Genomic DNA, 20,144 nt, shown 5'->3' with positions numbered 1-20,144 from the left:
TACTTGTTACTTGCTAGTGTGTGTGTGTGTGTGTGTGTGTGTGTGTGTGTGTGTGTGTGTGTGTGTGTGTGTGTGTGTGTGTGTGTGTGTGTGTGTGTGTGTGTGTGTGTGTGTGTGTGTGTGTGTGTGTGTGTGTGTGTGTGTGTGTGTGTGTGTGTGTGTGTGTGTGTGTGTGTGTGTGTGTGTGTGTGTGTGTGTGTGTGTGTTTTGGGTCTCGGGTCTCTGTGTTTAGACTGCCATGGTTTTCTTAAACCATATAATTTTCCTCTCGGCTTCTTGTGGAGCTGCAGAAGGGGATACCCTGATCACGAAGAGTTTGCCTTGTTTTGAAGACACCTGTTCCTGTGTGTCAGATTTAGTGGGTATTAGCATGCCAAATATGGCTGCAGGGCCAGAATCATGGGAACTTATTCTCTCTCACGGGAATGCTCAGGCACAGCCTCAAAGAGTAGACAGCAGTAATAGGTTTTACTTAACAATGTTCAGATTTCAGTGAAACTGTTTTTACCCCAAAAGTTGAGCAATACCTAAAAATACTAAATATGGCTCTAGTCTGATGAGATGCAAAATGAAGTCTCTCGTGGTTGAACTTGGAGCCACTTTCATGTTGAATAATCAGTTAGACATTGAAAACTTTCCAAATTCTCTGTGAATTTTAATCAGGTTTTGCAGAGACCGCACAGAGCACGAAAACATGCAAGTCACCTGAAGAATGTGAAGGAATATAAGGGCTTTCCTTTGATGGCTAAGCCTCATTCTTTGCACCGCCGAGCATTACAGCAACACTCGTGACCCACAGCCCCCTCTCCTATTTCCCTGAAGAATGAACAATAATCTCAGTGGTGGGCAAATGAAACATGAATGGTGACTCCAGGGCAACAGGTTACGTTTCCCAAGTTTAATCTTTCATCTACCTGTTGAGTTGGCACGAATAGCATATTTGAAATAGGAATCTGGGAGAGTAGTTTTGTTTTCACGCGCCAGTCTAGTCTCCTTTGGGGTTTGGACACAATGAAGGTGGGGGTGGAGAGGCAGAGAAATACCTGAGGCTGCTGTCTGCAAAGGGATTGAGTGGTGGAACATCATGACAAGAAAATACCCTTTGACTCACACAAAGGGGCCATATTACATCTACCATGCCCCAGCATGTCCGCCAACATGCAGCAATTGAATACAGGGTCATCAAGCCTGGGAAAGGCGTGTTTATATGAACCCTCCTTTTTCTGCATATTTCATTCTAAAAATAACGAGCTGTGCTAAAAGCCAAAAGCTAACGTCAACTAACTTTTTAGGCAGGCAGACGGGACTTTGGTTTGTATCAGAAAAATATATTTTATTTTCCTCTCATTGTGGCAAACTAAAACATCTAGGTTTTAAATCCATGTCTCTAATAATCTAATTTGGGAAGTATGTTCAGAGATAGCTGTGTGGTTAGGGCCTCCATGTCTTTGTCTCCCAACCTTAAAGGTATAAAACAAAAAGTAAATTGAAATGCTGGTGTTTAAAGGAAATGGTCGAAAATTTCAGGAAATATGCTCATTTGCTTTTTGACAGACAATTGGAAGAGAAGATTGATACCCCTCTTATATTATGCTAAATATGAAGCTGTGGATGGTTAGCTTAGCATTAAGACTGGAAAATGTAAAAAGCTGGCCAGCCTCTGTCTGTCTAAAGGTAAAAAATAACATGTGTTCAATCCGTGCAATAACAGAAGTGAACAATTATAATTCACTGTTTCATGGTCAGTATGAGCCGTACAGTTTCTTGGCTGGGAGAAGTTGCCAGACAACCAGCGGAGACTACTCCCAGCTAGGAAACAATTCAGCACATAAGCTCTGTAAAATGTTAAATTCTTATTTTTACACTTGTACAGATTCAAGCACGCTATTTAAAACATGTTAAACAGTGAGCTTGAGAGGTGCTGGTAGAACATTTTTCTGTTTCTCAATGTGTCTAGCATTTGTGCTACGCTAAGCTACCCAGCTGTTGGCTGTAGCTTCATATTTACCGTACAGAGAGTGGTATCAATCTTCTCATGTAACTCTCTGCCAGAGAGAAAACAAGCATATTTGCCAAAATGTGGAACTATTCCTTTAAATTATTTTGCACTCTCATCTGCAGTCTTTCCCTGGTGATTGCCAGAGACCAACCCAATGAGTTCAACATGTGTTTTGTTAAGGCCTTTAGAGATAGCCTTTAAATGATGTCTGTCTGTTTGCTAACCCTTATGACACACAGATTTCACATCTGTTTAATAAAGATGTTGAGCTGACATTCCTCCGCGTTGTTGAAGTTTGGTCACATATGACCAAGTGTCATCATGCCTTCTAAAGCAAGCCTTTACAGAATGACAAGGCTGCCTTGTCTAATGGCTGCCCACAGGATGTTCCCTTTGTCTTTCAATTTTGCTCCCTACGTGCCAATAATCAACCTTTCCATTCAGTAACGTGTTGTTCTCAGAGTGAGTTGTAAAATCAGCCCACCGTTTCTCTGTAAGGCTTTATCCAGGCGTGCAATAAGGAGAAAGTGTTTGTCTGTCGCTGATAAAACGATTGTATTCCTTCAAGGACTGTTCCCTGTTTGTTCAGAGGGTGGGACGTTGTTTACATCTTGATCCGGAATTGAGAGAAGATGGCGCCCTCCCTCTTTGTCAAGCCTGTATCATTAATCTCAGATGTGGCTGCTCATTCTGAGGGCAGTTTATGTGAAAATTCACTCTCGGGCTTTTCTTCCACAATGATTCTGGCTTCTTGCGTGATTCTCTCATATCGGGCCCTTTTTGAAGTTTTGAAGGCTGCTTGTTGTGTTTACATTCATGTATCATCGTGGGATAGGGTTATTGTGGACTCACTTTGAGTGGAGCCAAGCAACATGAACAAAAGCTCTCTCCCTCTCTGTCTGTAAATAGATACTCATTAGTTTTAATTATCAAAGCACATAATTACTGCCAACATCTATTTGGCATATTACTCTTTGCAATTACAGACTTTTTGTGATATGTTTCATGAGCGTGCTTACTCCTGCTTTTGTTGTCCATTTTCATTAACAGCCACACGGCACATGCATTCAGATAAGTGACAGACCGGGTCAAAGGAGGTGTGTCCTGGTAGTAAATGTGTCTCTTTCTTTCCCCTGGGGAGGAAGCCTTACCATATTGACCAAATTGATGAACTTCACTTCTTTCTGGCTTGTTAGTTGCCTTTTAAAACCAACCAGATTCAAGGCTTTAGCGCAAATGTGGTCAGTATCCCTCTCTTTGTTTTAGCATACACACACCCTGCTGCTGACCCGGCTTGTCACAGTGGTGTCAGAAATACCGGGGAGGATAAAATTGGACCCCGTCTGCATCATGTGTTGTGTTGTTAACATTTGTTATGGAAACTTCGAGAGTCCCGCACAGACGTCCGTATGAGCGTCATGTGCGCTGATGATGGCTGTGCTGTTCGTTAAGGCTGTTTTTTTGAGATCCTGAGCTTGGCTTTCATTTTGGAACTTTGACTCATGAGGCTGGTAGGTTGTCTCTCCTCCATGTTTACCAGTGCTGCTTAGCGACAACAGTTGCCAAGTTACAGAAACATTCTGGAGTTATGTTGATGACCTAATGAGAGATATCCCCCAGCCACCTCAAATATTTTCATAGGAAGCTAAGTTTAGCATTTAGAACAATGAACCATGGACACATTTGTTCCAAGTCCAGTGGTGGAAAGTAACAAAGTACGTTTACTGAAGAGTTGTGCTGAAGTACAATTTTGAGGTACTTTATATGAGTATTTCCATTTTATTCTACTTCATACTTCTACTCCACTGCATTTATCTGACAGGTGTAGTTACTTTTTAGAATGTAACACACAACTGTTTGGCCTTGTGACCCCCTGCAGTACAAAAAGCTGTGTCTGGTTCGTTGTCACGTTGTGGGCGTTAGCTGAGTTGTTTGCTGCTCCAGAGCATTTTCCCCTCTAAACTTCTCACATGGTTTAATTTAAATACCCGTTCAAATGATTCATCATCTCTCAAAAAAGCAAGGGAAAAGTTCCAAAAATTAAAACAGATTTGTGAATTAGAACTTTTTTTTTTTTTCCTTCTTTCATCTCCCAGTGATCTCCTCACAACCCCTAAGATTGATCTGGAATACTGGAGTATTTTTAGATTATGCTATTTGTACTTTTACTAGAAAAGGATCTGAATACTTCTTCCGCCACTGGCCAAGACGTTGCATACTTCCAGGGATATGCTACATATTAAAGCTGAAGAAGCTTCAGAAATCGTTTGTGAGGCAGAAGTCAGAGTTGGATGTCTCTTGTAGCTTGGATCAATCCAGCAGGTCTGTTTCTGTCATCAACAAGCTAACTCCCCTTAGTGCTGTTTTTAAATGCATCTAAATGTCCTGGTATAAACCTCTGACTTCAACCACTTGTCATGTTTACTTTTAGATCACTCATGCTTATAAAAGTGACAGCCTGCTCAATCCGTATGATTCCTTGGAATCATCTTGAGTTTTAATTGGTCAGACAAGAGACCCACCCTCTCTTACTGTAACTAACTGCTTGGCATTTCCCTGCTCTCTATGTCTGTGCAGCAGGGTGACCTCTGCTTTGAGTGGGTGGGGACCGGCGTGTTCAGTTCTAAACATACTGGAGGACCATCTGAAATGTTAGCCTGTCTTCTGTGAGAGCACAGTGCACTGTAACCCAACACTTTCTCTCTCTCACACACACACACACACACACACACACACACACACACACACACACACACACACACACAGAGCGAGAGACCTCTGAACATTGTGTTTGGCTCTGGAGCTTCTTGAATTGTAATTGTCTGAAGCATTTCGACAACCAAACGGGTCATATGTGCGGTTTAATGGAGGTTAAAAGAGTGGGGGAGCCATAGTTTCAGCAACAGATCGAGAAGAGGTATTTTAATCTATGGGGGGATGTGCCAGCCACACAACTATGTTTGTGGGTGCGCTTGCACAGGGCAGATGAATGTTGTGAATGTCATCTCAATGGGGGGTAAACCTCATCCATGTGACTTACATATCCCATTTGAGCAGCAGGATTATATCATCAAAAACTCTTGCAAAGCCTGCTAAATCACACTGACGAATCTGACAATATGTCCTTCATGCATTGGAAAATGGGAAGCCACAACATGTGTGTTTCTCGATTTAGACTAATTTCTTTTAGTTATGAGTAGAAACTCATTTTCTGAGCTGTCATACCGTGATTTCAGAAGATAACACCATTCACATCATTTCTGGTAGCTAATTTGAACCAATCTGCTCCAGTTTGTCAGATCAAATTTAAATGATGAATGAAAATGTGAAATAGCTATTCGTCTTATACCTCCTGTGAGTGTGGCCATGCAATGTTATTTTTTTTTAAGGGTAGATGGATGCTTCAGTCGGTGGATGATACAGTGGATTAATCTGTTTTTTTGCCTTCTGGGCAAGAAGAGCACATTTTTCGGTAGCATAATAACCCAGTGGCCTTAATCCTGCTCCATAACCAAGGGGGGAGATTCCACTGCTGCTCACCCACCCGTCATACCTCCCTTTTGGCCACCAGACCAGCTTACATGGGTCTGAGCTGCAACAAGGCACAGAAAGATGACACGTTTTCACCAATCATTTGTGAATCTGACATCTTAAATGATGGCTCTGAGGCGGTATTTGATATTAAAAGTAATAAGAAATAAAGGTTTTATAAAGAAGCTATGTGCTCCTCAAATCTGTCTGCCACGACACAGAATCGGAACAGAGGGGGGAATCGTAGTAGCGTGAGAGGCCAATGTCCACCCTCGGCCAAGTTGAAACCATTCATGGGTGCTTTGGCATCAGGTAGCTGGAGGCGTGGGAGCCTGAGCGTGCCCTTGATGACACTCACACATTAAGCCACGCAGAACCAGCCCCCAGTGGGACTTTTAGACTTCAGCCATGGCCTGCTAGGTCTGCAGTGTCTGCCTGTATCTGCCTCTGAGGGGGGAAGAATCTGATGTTATCTGGCACTTCTGTGTTATACAGTGCATGTGTGTCACACACTTGGTCAACCACAACACAGCCTGTAATAAGCCCCCCAAGCCATGACTTGGCATGCATGCTGATTGCTAAGCAAATGTCCCACAGACTTCGTGCTTGAATCACTTGGAGCTGCACAGTACAGCATTTGTGACGGAGCTTCCATCAGTAGCATTTCCTAACTGGTGAATTAAGATATTTAATGACACATGAATCATCCTGTGTAACCATTGTATACTGCATTACAACATAGCTTCATAATAAATTCATTTGTACAGACATTTGTCTGTGGTTCCAGCTTTTAGGAGGATGGGGGGGGGGGGGAGGGAGGGGAGTAAGGAAAGACACTATAAAACTGAAAACGAGAATGAAATTAAGTATATTTTTGGAGTTAAATGCATTTCTTGAGAGACTTTGTGAGGAAATGGTAGCTCTATGAAATCCTTAATATAGACGGCTCAAAACAGTTCCCCTCATTGTCTTGTTCAGCATACCCGACATACCATAAACTGTACATACAGTATACGACACAATGAGCAAGAGCCAACGAACTACTGCAGTAGCTCTGTTTCAGCAGAGATAGTTTCTTGTGCTGAAGTCTAGACTGCACACATTCCATAACTGCATGTCTTTTGTCTCCACATTTGATGTGTGTGTGGTTGTTAGTCTGTCTCTCCCTTTCCGGCCTTGTGTCTGTAGTTCTTTTGTTCGACATAGGGATACATCTGTTCTCTGTCTTTGTCCATTTCTCATTGTACGCTTGTAGATTTTGTCTATTTGTTGTCATAACTCTCCCACATGTTTTTGTTTTCATCTTTCACATATCTGCTTTGTAGCACTGCCATATGAAGATTTAGTTTTACCTTTCAAGTTAGCATTGGGCCAGTGGTCCTTGATCACACCTCCTTGTCTGCCAATAGGAAGTCTTAGATGTATTCTCCCTGCCGATTGATGCTGATATATCTCACAGCTCCTCACAGACAGCCCCTCTCTGTTCTGCAGCGTGGTGGGCCCGACTAGAGGACGGGGCCCTGCTGCAGTCTTTGTCTGCTCTGATTGAGACCCAGTCGCAGTGGTTGTCAGTGACCCAGATTCAGATTCAGGGTATGAACCCAAACGAGGCCCTCTTCTGTTTGTACTCCTCTCTCTCTCTTTCTGTCCCTCATCGTAATGAGCTTGAGCACAGTTAATGACCTTTTAGTATCGTCCTCAAAGCAAATCTGTTCATAATTTATTTCCTTAATTTGTTCAATTTATAACATCAACATAAAAGTGCTGAAGAATATTTTCTTGTGGTTGTTGTCGTGCAGCTCCCCAGGCATGCTATTGATGGTGACTCAGCTCAGTTATTGTGAGACACTCTGGTGCAGTGTTTCAGTCCTGCCCTGTATTGGTTACTGTGTGAAGGTGATGTCCACCTCTGTCTCTGTGCCAGGAGACGCCTGCAGGAGGGTTCTGCTGACTGTTGAAGGACAGGACTGTTGCAGATGTAGAAGCACTAGGGGGGTGTATATGTTGTACTGCATCATACTACAACATGCATTATGATGGCTGTAACATTTGTCTGGATCTGTTATATTGTTGTAGATTTCCAGCCGTTGGGGAATTCCCTCTCCAGTTAAGAGAATAATCCTACATAATTTAGTGCCATATATATATATATATATATATATATATATATATATATATAACCCTTTTGTCCTTGGTTCCGGCAGCTGCATATGCTGAGTGCGGCTTCCCCAACCTGGCCTCCCTGTTAAGTCCACAGGCATAAGAGCTATTTACTCAACAGAGTCAGTGGGACATTGAATCCTAAATCTCTTCCCTTCCTCATGGCCCTCTGGCCCAATTATGAACCCAATCACAGCAGCACCTACCACCAGGAAACGCCACTGTGTGGAAGTGAATGAATGAGTGCATAAATGAGGGAAGAAGTGAATGTGGAAGTCCCATCCGGAATTTGGTTTAAATGCACACATTTCAGTTCAGAAAAAGCTTGTTTGTGTCGACACGAACAATGGGAAGTTTCCTACTGTGAGAAGTGCAGCTACATCTGAGCGTGAACATGGTCTGACTGTTAAATTGTATCAATCCTAACATTTCTTCTCTCTTGTCTTTCCTTCTGGTTCATCCGTGGGTTTCTTCTGTTTATGATGGATTGCCCCTCTCATTCAACAGGAAACAATCTAAGGTATGTAAGTTTCATCTCTTTCTGTTCCTACAAAAACAACTGGCCAGCATCAACAGAGCTGACCGTGTCAGCAGAAACGGTCATCTGTCTTGGCTTCTCAGTGACTGTCCTGGTATCACAGACACTGAAATCATCCAGAAGCAGGATGCTGCACAACACTGTTCCGCTGAGTGGATGAGAAGCATCCTGCACAGGTCGATCTACTGTTGTGGCGTTGTTTCTAGGGATTGAGAGTGATTTAGTAGTTTGGTAGGCCAGCAGGAGCCGGATAGATGTCCGTGTGAATGTGTCAGCACTCTAAGATCTCGTGAACACCCACAAAGGCTCTACAATGAGAGAGGGATGAGCGCGGACACTGGGGCAGTGTGTGTGCGCATTCAAAGCTGCATTGTTGGAGTGCACCCCCACCTCCCCCCTTGACAACACGCTGGTGACTGGCTCAGAGATGTTTCACACACCAGGGACGGGCTTTGTGGTCAGTGCACTCGGCCGCTGACGGGACCGGGGGAGCGTTAGCGCGGGCAACAAGCGTGCGCGGTCTCTGGGGCCCGTGAACCCGAGTTACCCTGTAATACCCTTCAACTATACGAGCACGTGGCTGTCTGCTAAGTTATGGTGGCACTCAAATTAGTCTCCCTGCGTTCTGAAGGGTAAACGGGGGGTTGCATTCCAATCACGTTTGACCAGTTTTCATCCCAGAAATGACAAAAAGGGCATTGTGATTCTCAGCTCCATCATTATTTGTACTGCTGATTAATAGTAATTGTCCAATCATGAACAATTTGTTGCGCAGTCACACCCTTAGGCTGGCCAGGGACAGACCAGAGGAGATTGAAGCCTGAGTTACCAAACCAGCCCTAATTGGGAATGATGGCACTTTTGTTCCTTTGAATGGCACCCACTCACTTGTCTGAAGTCACAAGAGGAGGTCTTGCTTTCAAAGCATTCAGTGATCTCAGTGCTTCCCATGCTGACTGTGCACCCAGTGGTTCCCTGGCCAAGCGCCCCTATTATGATTAGAGGGGAGTTCAATTATTTGGGTTATTTGTGTTGGGGAAAGTAGCAGCAATAGTGCACTGAAAGCCAGGAGTAGCAACGTGCAGCAGCGATGTGCTTGCACTGCAGGATGACAGTGCTGCAGCAATGGTACATAAAAGCCTGTTACCTAGTTGAGTGTGGGCTTTGGGAAGTTGTATATCTCCTATCAACATAAGCTGTGTTTTGAATAAGCAGAAACAAAATCTATATGAGACGTTTCTATACTAACTAATTGAAGCTGCTCAAAAGAGACGTTTAAGATGCGTGGGGGGGGGTTTGCAGCTTATACAGTAACAGGAGCTGTTCTGTCTGTGAGGAGTACGGGTTCTTGGTCAATGAGGCCACTGCTCTTTCCCAGAGAGCATCCTCTCTGTGTGTCATCCATCCAGAGCCCCTACAGGTGCCTGGGGGGACACAAGGGGTCTCTGCTGCTGAAGCCTGTGTTGTGAGACCCGGCACTGAGGGCTGAGAGCCAGCCTGCACCACCGGGAACGGCTACAGCCCCGTTTCCTTGGAGACGAGGGTCACCGGGTGCTGGAATTTCTTCTGGGGGAGCGCTGACCCTGATTTATGAATTCATTTAAATCCTATGACAGAACTTGGGGCAGCTAACAGTGGATTTGTGCGGACAGTCATGGTGCGGTCTTAACGAGCATTACCCCGAACAATACTAGGTTAGACTTCGTCTTACTCACTCAGACAAGCTCAGTCTTACTGATTTACAGCAGGGTGGCATGGTACGGCACAAAAAAAGCCTCTTTTTTTGTTTTTTTTGTTTTTTTGTTTTTGGCTTGTTTTTCACAAAAAAAGCCTCTTTTTTTGTACCACAGAAGACGTAAGACCACTACTAAGAAAGATCGGGTTGTGTTGTACTGTACATGCCGAGACAAGTGTGAGGAGTTGTGTGTTTACACTCTTTGTGTTGACTCTTCTGCAGGTGTTCGCCTTTGACCACTGTTTCTGGTCCATAGACGAGTCCAACGTTCCCAAATATGCTGGTGAGTCATATGCAACTGATCCTTCACTCATCACCAAAGAACTCAAATCACGTCCCATGTAAAGACTGCTGAGCTTTGTGCAGCAATAGTGCAGGGAAACTCCCAACTCGAACTCCCAAAGCTGTTTTTGCATAATGCAAAGCAAAGTAATTTGCATTTTGAGAGAACACGTTAAAGTACATAATGCAGTTAGTTGTCTTTGTATTGTCTCAAAACAATAAAACCATCATGGGGTTTGTACAATACATACTAACAGTTTGGAAATGTGTATTTTTATTATTAATACAATACATTTCCTTTTGTGCTTGCAGTATGTAATGATCTACCATTCATTTCTCTAATGAGAGCTGCACAGAAAACATTACAGTTTTTTTAAACATCTATAGAAAAGAGGTTATTACTGCCAGTCTAAGGAAGATTTCCGTAGTTATTGTTCATATTTATTTTTGTTTTCATATCGTGCTCATTTTGTGATGGAAATGTAACACTTGCATCTGCTTTGTGCTGAACCGACAGGGCAATCTGTTCAGTGAAGGGCTGCCTCAAGGGCCCGGGCCAAGGCTTTATTTAGCTCTTTAAACAGCTGTCCCATTCAGCAGGAGCATGACAGGAGCAACACGCGAGATTTCTCTGCACAGCTCGGCATTTTCCACACGACTTTAATTCATTCTTATTCTTCCTTGTTTCTTGTTTAGTGTCCCTTGTTGATACATATCTCTGTTTTAATGTCATTGCACTAATGTAAGGATGCAAACCAGGCAACTAGTAGTACTTGTATAACTGAATGGTTTACCAAAATCTCCATGGCGATTCTTTGTCTAAAAGGTCAAGAGGTGGTGTTCAAGTGCCTTGGAGAGGGAATACTTGAAAATGCATTCCAGGGATATAATGCCTGCATATTTGCCTATGGACAAACAGGTAACTGAAAATCCAGATTCAATTTACACTGAGTCCATTTTGTCATGCAGTCTTTGAAGCATTTATAAATAATGTGTTCCCTCTGTTATACTTGAGTCTCTAAGTATATGTGCAGGTTGAGTTGTCTCCAGATGTGTCCATAGAAAGTTTAAAGAACAGGAAGACTTGTGTTTCTAAATGCCCTGGTGAATCACTTAACTCGTATCCTTTCTTCACCCTGGATCAAATTAGCTCCTTTATCCCACTTCCTGTCTTAGAGTGAATCACTCGGTAAAGAGAAAAAAGCTAGGAGAGAAGAGCACAAATATTTCAGTGGCCCTCCAATCACCTGGTGTATGACAAATAAAAGTTGTTTGCATGCTGCAAGCAAGCACATTAGTCGTGATGGGAACCAGAGAAGCACATGAAGCATTTGATCTTGGGATGGCAATGTTGGCCGGTTGGTCTGCCATTTTGATCCAGGCTGAAATATCTCAACATCTACTGCATGAATTACCACAACATGTTGTACAGTCATCATGGTTCCCAGAGGATGAGTCCTGATGAATTTGGTCATCATCTGACTTGTACTTTGGTGCCACCATAAGGTTGACATTTGTGTACTTTTTAGTTCATGTCTTGACAACTACTTGATGGATTGCCATTAAAACTTTAGTGATCCCTTAACTTTTCATCTAGCATCATCATCAGGTCAAAACTTTGTTTTATGACCAAATACCTGCAAAATAAATGATATTTCCATCAACCTCAGATGAACTTTGTGTTTAGAGCTAATTAGCAAATATAATCAAAGACGGTGATCATGATATCCAATATCCTTGCTAAACAACCAGCATGTTAACATCGCCATTGTGAGATTGTTAGCATGCTGAATTTAGCATTTAGCTACTGTTGTGCCTAAGTACAGCTTCACAGAACCGCTAGCATGGTTGTGAACTTTTTATATTGTTTTGACATGTGGAACAGAGAGACTTATGATACAATCAGGGGGGCTGTTTTTCTGCAGATGAGCTCAAAAAGAAATTCTGTTTGTGTGGTTATAGGAGACTCAAATTAACTTTTACTGTATCGAAAGCACTGTATTGTATGAGCCTCTCGCTGTCGTGGATGCAGTCATGTGTGACTTTGTGATGTCCATCCAGGTTCAGGCAAGTCCTTTTCCATGATGGGGAATGGGGAGCAGCCGGGTTTAATCCCTCGACTCTGCTGCTCGCTGTTTGAGAGGATCCACAGAGAGGAGAACGAGGGCCATTCTTTTAAGGTGGAGGTGTCCTATATGGAGATCTACAATGAGAAGGTCCGTGACCTGCTCGATCCCAAGGGGTGAGTCTGATGGGTGTGCTCTTTCTTCAGAATAAGCACGTGTGACCTGTACAACCTCGCTGAATGTAATGCTTTGGTAATGCTTTTGACCCAGGGTGACACAGAAAAAGCTGGTTACACAAACTGTGTTGACATTTTCTCATAGTCTTGATTCACTCCAACTCCAGCACAAGTTGTGACCTCTCTGCCAGCTCCCACTTTGTGTTAGTTTGCATCTCTGTTTATAGCTCTGTTGTGTCTAGTAGCCTGACTGGGGGACGGCGACAGAACGATGCGAGTAGGAAGCTCAACCCAGTCATTTCCTGCAGAACAGTGGCCAGCATCGTCCTCTCACACTGCTGCATTCTTCGCCTGCGTGGTCTGATGTGGGTTGGCAGACAGACTGCAAGGGCGAGCGAACAGTGAAAGAGTGGGTTTCAGGGACATCTGCTAGTGAAGCTGGGAGCAGGAGAGCAGTCGGAGCAGCCTGTGAGCCGAGCCCCAGATGGGGACAACAGGGGAGTACTCTGTGTGCTGCAGATGTCTGAAGATGAAGCCAGAGCCATTTCGATGGCAACTTCCTCTCGCTTATACAACAAGCCTCACACTCTCTTGCTCTTCTATCTGCCTCTGTGATTTTCAGGTCTAAACGTTGGCTCTGGTATAGACACGAGATACGGAGTCAAGTGTAAAACGGATCACACTACGAGTTGGCCGTGGTCTTTTACATCCTCTTGTTTGCTGTGGGTGGTAGATTACCGGAGTGGAAGCAGGGAACCTGATTTCTGCCAGCCTCGGTCGTTCTGTTGCCATGAAGAGGGATTCAGTGACTCATACTGATCTGTATGATTTCCTCAACACATGTCAGGCAGCCAGATGAGTTTCACTTTACCCACCTGAAGGAACTTGTATGTTCCTTCATTATGATGAACACTGTAGATAATGCTGAGTCAATCCCACACACACTGGCCTAGTGCCCTGAATATACATTAGAGTTACCAAATCGCAGCTGAAAATAGTCACCAAGAAATGCACTTTACTCCTGTTTAATGGCGTCTCAGCTGTTTGAGAATGTCTTTTTTGCCCTTTTTCTTTTTTTTTTTTAAAGAATTTGAATGTTTTTAAAGATGGTGTCAGTGGGGACTTGGGGCTGAGAGCCAAAGGAAGGCTGGGGAAGTGAGAGAGTATTTGGAGATGGAGTAACACATCATTTTTGTTGTCTTTAAGAAGACTTGCTGACAATAAAGAAGGACCTGCCTTGCCCTTTAAGAAATTCAGAAACCTTTTATGTGAATTTTTTCATGTGTCGACTTGGCATCAAACTCCTGTTAACATTGTATTGCAGTTGTGGTGCATGCAAAGAGATAATTTTTTCAATATTGCAATAACATGCAGGCCATTCCATCTCCTCAAGTAGTGAATAATAAAAAATGCAACTTTTTAACATGTAAAATCCCACCAGAAATATTTATATAACGCTATTGAAGTCATTCTGAAATGCCATTTTTATGGAAGGTTAAATAACTCGAGAGCTTCTCAAAACCCTGAAGGATTCATTTAAATTTTCATTCATTCTGATCAAGGTCGGAGAGAATTTGTTGAGCTGAGAAGTGTTTCATGAAAAGTACTTCATGAAGAGAGGAATGTCCAATCAAATGTGCATTATAAAACCCTGTTGAACATGTTCTTCATTCTTTTTTTTTTGCACACATTTCCCTAATTGGCGATAGTTATTATTCCTCCCTTTTTCTCCTCTCTCTTTCACTCATTTTGTTGCTTTCCCTCTTTTTATTTTTTGAAGGGGCCGACAGTCCCTGAAAGTTCGGGAACACAAAGTCTTGGGTCCATACGTGGATGGTCTGTCTCAGCTGGCTGTGACCAACTTTGAGGTGCGTCTTTCCCCTTCCTGTCATCACGCTTCGGCTGAGCTGAATCCGTATCAACAACCACAGGCCTCATATGTCACTTACGCACAGACATGATTTATAGTATCCAGCAGAATTACCTTATATCATATCCCCGGTTGTCAAGTCGCTAATTTACGTTCGGCACAACCATTTAGTTTCACATCCTCCCATGTGCAGAAACTGTATTGACACATATTCCTGATGTGGGATGTAGTCATGGGGTTTTGGGTAGTTTATATGCCAAACCTTGGCAGGGCCTTCCTTAATTAAGTTTAAACATCTCCACCCTGTTCCTCTGTGCTCTGCTCTGCCTGATATTCGTGCAGTGGTTTTCCCACAGCCGTGGCCCACTGTCGACTGTGACCCAGCTAAACCACATGGCACACAGCCATATGTGAATACCGTCTGACTTTACTGTTATCATAATGATCAATGTGCAAGTTTTACCTAAATCCAGTGAAATGTGTTCAAATTGTGTCTTTATGTCAAACTCTCGTCAAACGTTTTGTCTTTAATTCCCTCACTCTCCATCTTTTTAGGACATTGAGGTGTTAATGTCAGAGGGCAACAAATCTCGCACAGTTGCAGCCACCAACATGAATGAGGAGAGCAGTCGATCACATGGCGTGTTCAGTATCATTGTCACACAAACGCTTTACGATCTACAGTCTGGGGTCAGTATTTCCACCAACAGTCACAATTAATTGTTGCTTGAATTTACTGCATTATATTACCTCATTTGTGTGTGTCCTATTTGTCTTATCATGGGTCTGACTGACTATTTGTTTGTGTTGTGATGGTAAACAGAATTCAGGAGAGAAGGTGAGCAAGATGAGTCTGGTTGACCTGGCAGGAAGTGAGCGAGTGTCTAAGACTGGAGCTGCTGGAGAGAGACTCAAAGAGGGCAGCAATATTAACAAGTAAGTCTATTTTTTCCATATGAAAGGCAAGCACAATATGAATTCATCATTTGACAGGTTAAAGCTGATTGTGTGTGTGTGTGTGTGTGGTTGTAGGTCTCTCACTACGTTAGGCTGTGTGATTTCTGCTCTGGCTGATCAGTCTGCAGGAAAGGGGAAGGCCAAGTTTGTGCCATACAGAGACTCGGTGCTCACCTGGCTGCTGAAGGTTTGACCCACAAATTACACATATTTAAAACTGGTTGTTAGAAATGTTATGAGGTTGTTCTAGATGTGCTGATGATACCACACTAGAAAATAAAAGATACTTTATTACGAGTAAATGTCCTGCATTCAAAATAATACCAAAAAGTATTATCAGCAAAATGTACTTTAAGTATCAAAAGTAAAAGTATTCATTTATTTAATTGCAATTGTTTGTTTTTAATTAATGAAAAATAAACATCTCTAGAAAGGAATTTGTATAACTTGAAATAAGGCAGTTTGCTTCACTAGAACTATGAAAGATTAAATTTAGAAAATGTCATTTCAAAGTTCATTTGCAGATTTTGACACTTTTAAAAATATAAATGACAGTGAAATGTACAATAGTGTAGCGTAGCAGACATATAATGTAGAAAAAAAATGTAATACTTGCATAAAGTAAAAATACCTCAAAATTGAGTAAATGCACTTAATTAATTAATTAAGTTCATTTCCACCACTACTGCAAGGTGACCAACAATTACCACTTTGTTGCACAGTTGTCCTTTTGTTGTTGCAATATTTGCATTTAGACATTTATCAGCTATGCTTCCTTGCTAAATGTTTTCTTGTCTTCAGGACAACCTTGGCGGCAACAGCAAGACGGCCATGATAGCCACAGTGAGTCCGGCAGCCGATAACTACGAGGAGACTCTTTCCACGCTACGCTATGCAGATAGAGCCAAGAGAATCGTCAACCATGCCGTGGTGAACGAGGATCCCAACGCTCGGATCATCAGAGAGCTCAGGGACGAGGTGGAGAAGCTCAAAGTTCAACTCTCTCAGGCCGAGGTAAGAGGAGGGATTGGGTAGACCTGAAGAGACTCACAAATGATGTGAATGAATTCATGCCAGACTTGTCATAAATCACACGATAATCCGGATGATGCTGACGTTCATGCTTCTTTCCCTTATTCCCAACAGTCATTGAAGGCTCCTGATCTGAAGGAGAAACTGCACGAGTCTGAGAAACTCATTCAGGAGATGACCGTCACCTGGGAGCAGAAACTAAGAAAGACAGAGGAGATTGCCACTGTATGCACAACCACCATAAACAGACTCCAAAACCTCAGTTCTAATTCCTATTTATACGTACAGTAACACTGTTATTATCCATATTTACAGGAACGCCAGAAGCAGCTAGAGAGCATGGGCATCTCTCTGGAAACATCAGGGATTAAAGTGGGTGAAGACAAGTGTTTCCTGGTTAATCTCAATGCTGATCCTGCCCTAAATGAGCTACTGGTCTACTATCTGAAGGTAATGCAGTTTTTACAATGCGATGATGCAATTCTGGAAAGATAACTACTAGTTAATACTACACAGTACTCGCTGCCATCGTCACCCTGCTGCCTTGTATGTTTTTCCATTAGCACTTATGTATTTATACTTATTTGTGGGACTACAAAGTCCCAGGTGACCGCACTGGAATTTTAAAATGAGGGATTTTCCAGTGTATTTTTACCGGTCTGCATTTAATTTAAGTGGTTCTATTAACGCCTGAACCTGCATCTGTTCCCCTTTAGTTTCAACCTAAGGAGCTTTAAAAAAAATAAAGATAAATGGTCAACCCAAAGATGCAGACCCATTTTTAATGGCACCGCTACTGCTTATATTTGTAGACAATTGTTTAGGTGAAGGCCATGAATGGATGGAAGAACTTTGTGACATGTCGCCATGTTGTTCATGGCAAACGCTGTAGGTTTTTGGTTTAAAGTGGCTGGAGAAGTTAGAAAATCCAAAACACCTCGTAACGGCTAAAGTTTGTACAGAGGCCAGAGAGTTCTCATTTTAGCGGTTAGTCGCTGCCAAAAAGCTGGTTAGTCACTTACTTCTTTCCTTCCCTGGTGTTCCAGCATATAGTTAACACCACTGATCCATTACCTTGGTAATATTTACCGTACACTGAGGCCCTGAAACACAGCACATATGGCGCAGTGATCCAGATGACGCTGTGAGAGCAGAGATTAGTTCAGTAAGAGCACGTCTGGACTTTGCAAAGCAATGAAGTGGAACAACCAACCAGCTATTTGGACCTGTAAGAGCAGAAGCATGTGAGAAAGCAGCCCGTGCAGCGTACAGAACAACAGGCCTTTGTCTGGGTTCTGCAGGCCAGCCTGGCATATCGGTGTGGAATGACCATGGTACTGTGAAATGGGTTAGTGCGCTGCATGCTAGGACATCCTCTAGTAGCTGGGATGTTTGTTTAACAACGCCCACTCTCCAACGAGAGAGACACAAGTTTTTTCACTTGATTTTGCGTTGGTTTTATTCTTGAATTTGAGGTTGTTGTTTTTTTTGCAAATGACAAAACTCTTGAGCAAATTGGTTCAGCGAACAACATTTTGTAGGTTATGACCTGAGAGTTGGAACAAGATGCTGGTCGTAATTATTTTCAGATCTGTCATTATAGTTTTCTCAATCTGTCCTCCACCTGTGTGTAGGAGCACACGCGTGTGGGCGCAGACACGTCTCAGGACATCCAGCTCTTTGGGATCGGTATCCAGCCGGAGCACTGCGTCCTGGAGCTCTGCCCAGATGATGATGTCACCCTGATGCCCATAAGGAATGCCAGGTGAGCTGATATGCAACTACCTCCAACACACTCTCCGTCTTTCCCTGTGTGTCTCTCTCTGTTCTCTCTCTCCTTCATGGATGACTGGACCTCAGTGTTTCACATGACCTCACTGTACAGGAATCTATGATCTATGAGCTCCCCGCTTTGATATCAGAGCCACGTCTCCCTCCCACGACAAAAGGATTGTTCCTGCTTAATTAGTTTTCCCTGTTCAAAGATTATAATGCCACCTGACATCTTCATTATCAGAACTTCATTTCTCTTGTTTTCTACAGGACCTGTGTGAACGGATCAATGATTGATTCTTTGGTGCACCTGTGGCATGGGGATCGTATCTTATGGGGCAACAATCACTTCTTCAGGTATAAAACGTGTCACGGCCACATTCAAATATATTTGAATATACGTGACAAATGTACTGTATATAGTCATGAAATGAAAACGTCACTGATTGGAACTCCTGTTGCTCTGTAGGATTAATCTGCCAACACGAAAGCGGCGGGACCGTTTAAAGGAGCTGGAGAGAGCTTCCCCCAGAGAGAGCTTTGTCGAGGCAGATGTGGAGACCGCCAGCGAGGCGTCTTCTGAGCAGGACTACAGCTATGAGTTTGCTCAGATGGAGGTCACAATGAAGACTCTGGGGAACAATGGTATGATTAGGAAAGTCTGTTTTTGCGTTAGGGTCACAGCTGTATACAGTATTTATTCCACTTAGGTTTCTGGATCTTCAGCTTGTTGCAATACGCTGACCAAATATCATCTTTTAGAAATGCCATCACTCTGTTCTGTTCGTCTCCTTATTTTAAATATAAAAAAGATCAGCTCGAGTGTTAAATACAATACAGCTGACCAGTTTGTCAGCTGATTGTTGCAGTCTGGGTGGACCTGGCTCAAAATAATGGTTATATTCATTAACAATTCATCTTTTGATTCGTTTTTTGATTACACAATAATGTATAAGATAATTAGTCTTAAAATGGTGAGAATTTGACATTTGACAATTTCTTCTTCAAATTGCTTTATCTACAATGATATGAAACAGAAAGAAGCAGCAAACCTTCACAATCCAGAGGACAGAGTCACCAAATATTTGGCATTTTGATAAAAGACTAAAATCAAAAATCAAAATAATGGAAACATCAAAGTTCTTGACTTTTTTTTGTCAATCTCCAATCTATTGACTAAATGATTGTTCAAACAATTAATTCAGTGATACTATTTTTTTTTAAAAGCCGACAACACACATGACAATAAGAATTTACTATGAAGACCATAGCTTGTTGTGGAAAAAGAATAATAATGTAATAACTTTATTTGTTATCAGCTGTGGGTGGTTGTTTTTGGTCCTGTTCCTTTACTGAAGAGGCTTTGCTCAGTGCTGATCATGTCTCGTGTTTTTAGACCCCATGCAGAATGTGGTCCAGGTGCTGGAGAAGCAGTACCTGGAGGAGAAGCGTACGGCTCTGGAGGAGCAGAGAGTGATGTACGAACGAGAGCTGGAGTCGCTACGGCAGCAGCTGTCTCCTGAGAAAACGCCGCAACACCACCGCAGCAGCAGCGAGCGCCTAGCCTTCCCGATGCACACGCCACACGGCAAGCTGCGACTGTGGACGGAGGAGCGGTTAGTGGAATCTAGTTTGTTCACGGCAGGGAGGCTGAGACATGCAGTCATTGTGCTTGTTTTTTCTCCCTTTTTACAGTCGCATGAGATGTTCACAGTATTCGGCTTTTTAGATGTACCTAGTTATATGAATATGTAGAAGCCAATAACGTTTTTAAGTCATTGAGTCATTTAAGTGTTGGAATTGTCTCATTCAGATTTTTTACAATGTCGACTCAGTCGGAGTCAGTCAGTTGCTTCAGCTTCATCAGTGAGGCATCCTCACCTTAAAAGATCACCTTCCTATCTGGAAGGAAATAAAGTTACTTGTCATCTTCCTGTAATAATCCTGAGCTGTTTTTTAGGTGCTGCTAAAAGCATCATTTGAAAAATGGTGAAGTGAATGAACGTAGAATTGTGAATTTGTAAA

At 42.8% G+C, this 20,144-nt stretch overlaps 1 protein-coding gene across 1 annotated transcript in view; it reads left to right on the top strand.

Moving 5' to 3' along the window:
- kif13a (kinesin family member 13A) overlaps positions 1-20,144 on the top strand; it is a 35,792-nt gene that overhangs the window by 3,494 nt on the left and 12,154 nt on the right. Inside the window, exons 3-18 of the mRNA XM_076108948.1 lie at positions 4,319-4,321; positions 8,198-8,210; positions 10,186-10,246; positions 11,072-11,164; positions 12,307-12,487; positions 14,268-14,355; positions 14,913-15,047; positions 15,181-15,293; positions 15,390-15,501; positions 16,116-16,328; positions 16,461-16,571; positions 16,662-16,796; positions 17,981-18,111; positions 18,390-18,476; positions 18,589-18,764; positions 19,516-19,735. Of these exons, the coding sequence (XP_075965063.1) occupies positions 4,319-4,321; positions 8,198-8,210; positions 10,186-10,246; positions 11,072-11,164; positions 12,307-12,487; positions 14,268-14,355; positions 14,913-15,047; positions 15,181-15,293; positions 15,390-15,501; positions 16,116-16,328; positions 16,461-16,571; positions 16,662-16,796; positions 17,981-18,111; positions 18,390-18,476; positions 18,589-18,764; positions 19,516-19,735 (1,872 nt within the window). The remainder of the gene's footprint in view (positions 1-4,318; positions 4,322-8,197; positions 8,211-10,185; positions 10,247-11,071; positions 11,165-12,306; positions 12,488-14,267; positions 14,356-14,912; positions 15,048-15,180; positions 15,294-15,389; positions 15,502-16,115; positions 16,329-16,460; positions 16,572-16,661; positions 16,797-17,980; positions 18,112-18,389; positions 18,477-18,588; positions 18,765-19,515; positions 19,736-20,144) is intronic.

The sequence above is a fragment of the Anarhichas minor genome, unplaced genomic scaffold (assembly GCF_050575085.1).
Source record: "Anarhichas minor isolate MPS153535 unplaced genomic scaffold, ASM5057508v1 ptg000041l, whole genome shotgun sequence".
In the NCBI taxonomy this organism is placed as follows: domain Eukaryota; kingdom Metazoa; phylum Chordata; class Actinopteri; order Perciformes; family Anarhichadidae; genus Anarhichas; species Anarhichas minor.
The sequence above is the reverse complement of the archived record's forward strand: the minus strand, read 5'-3'. Positions and strand labels throughout refer to the sequence as shown.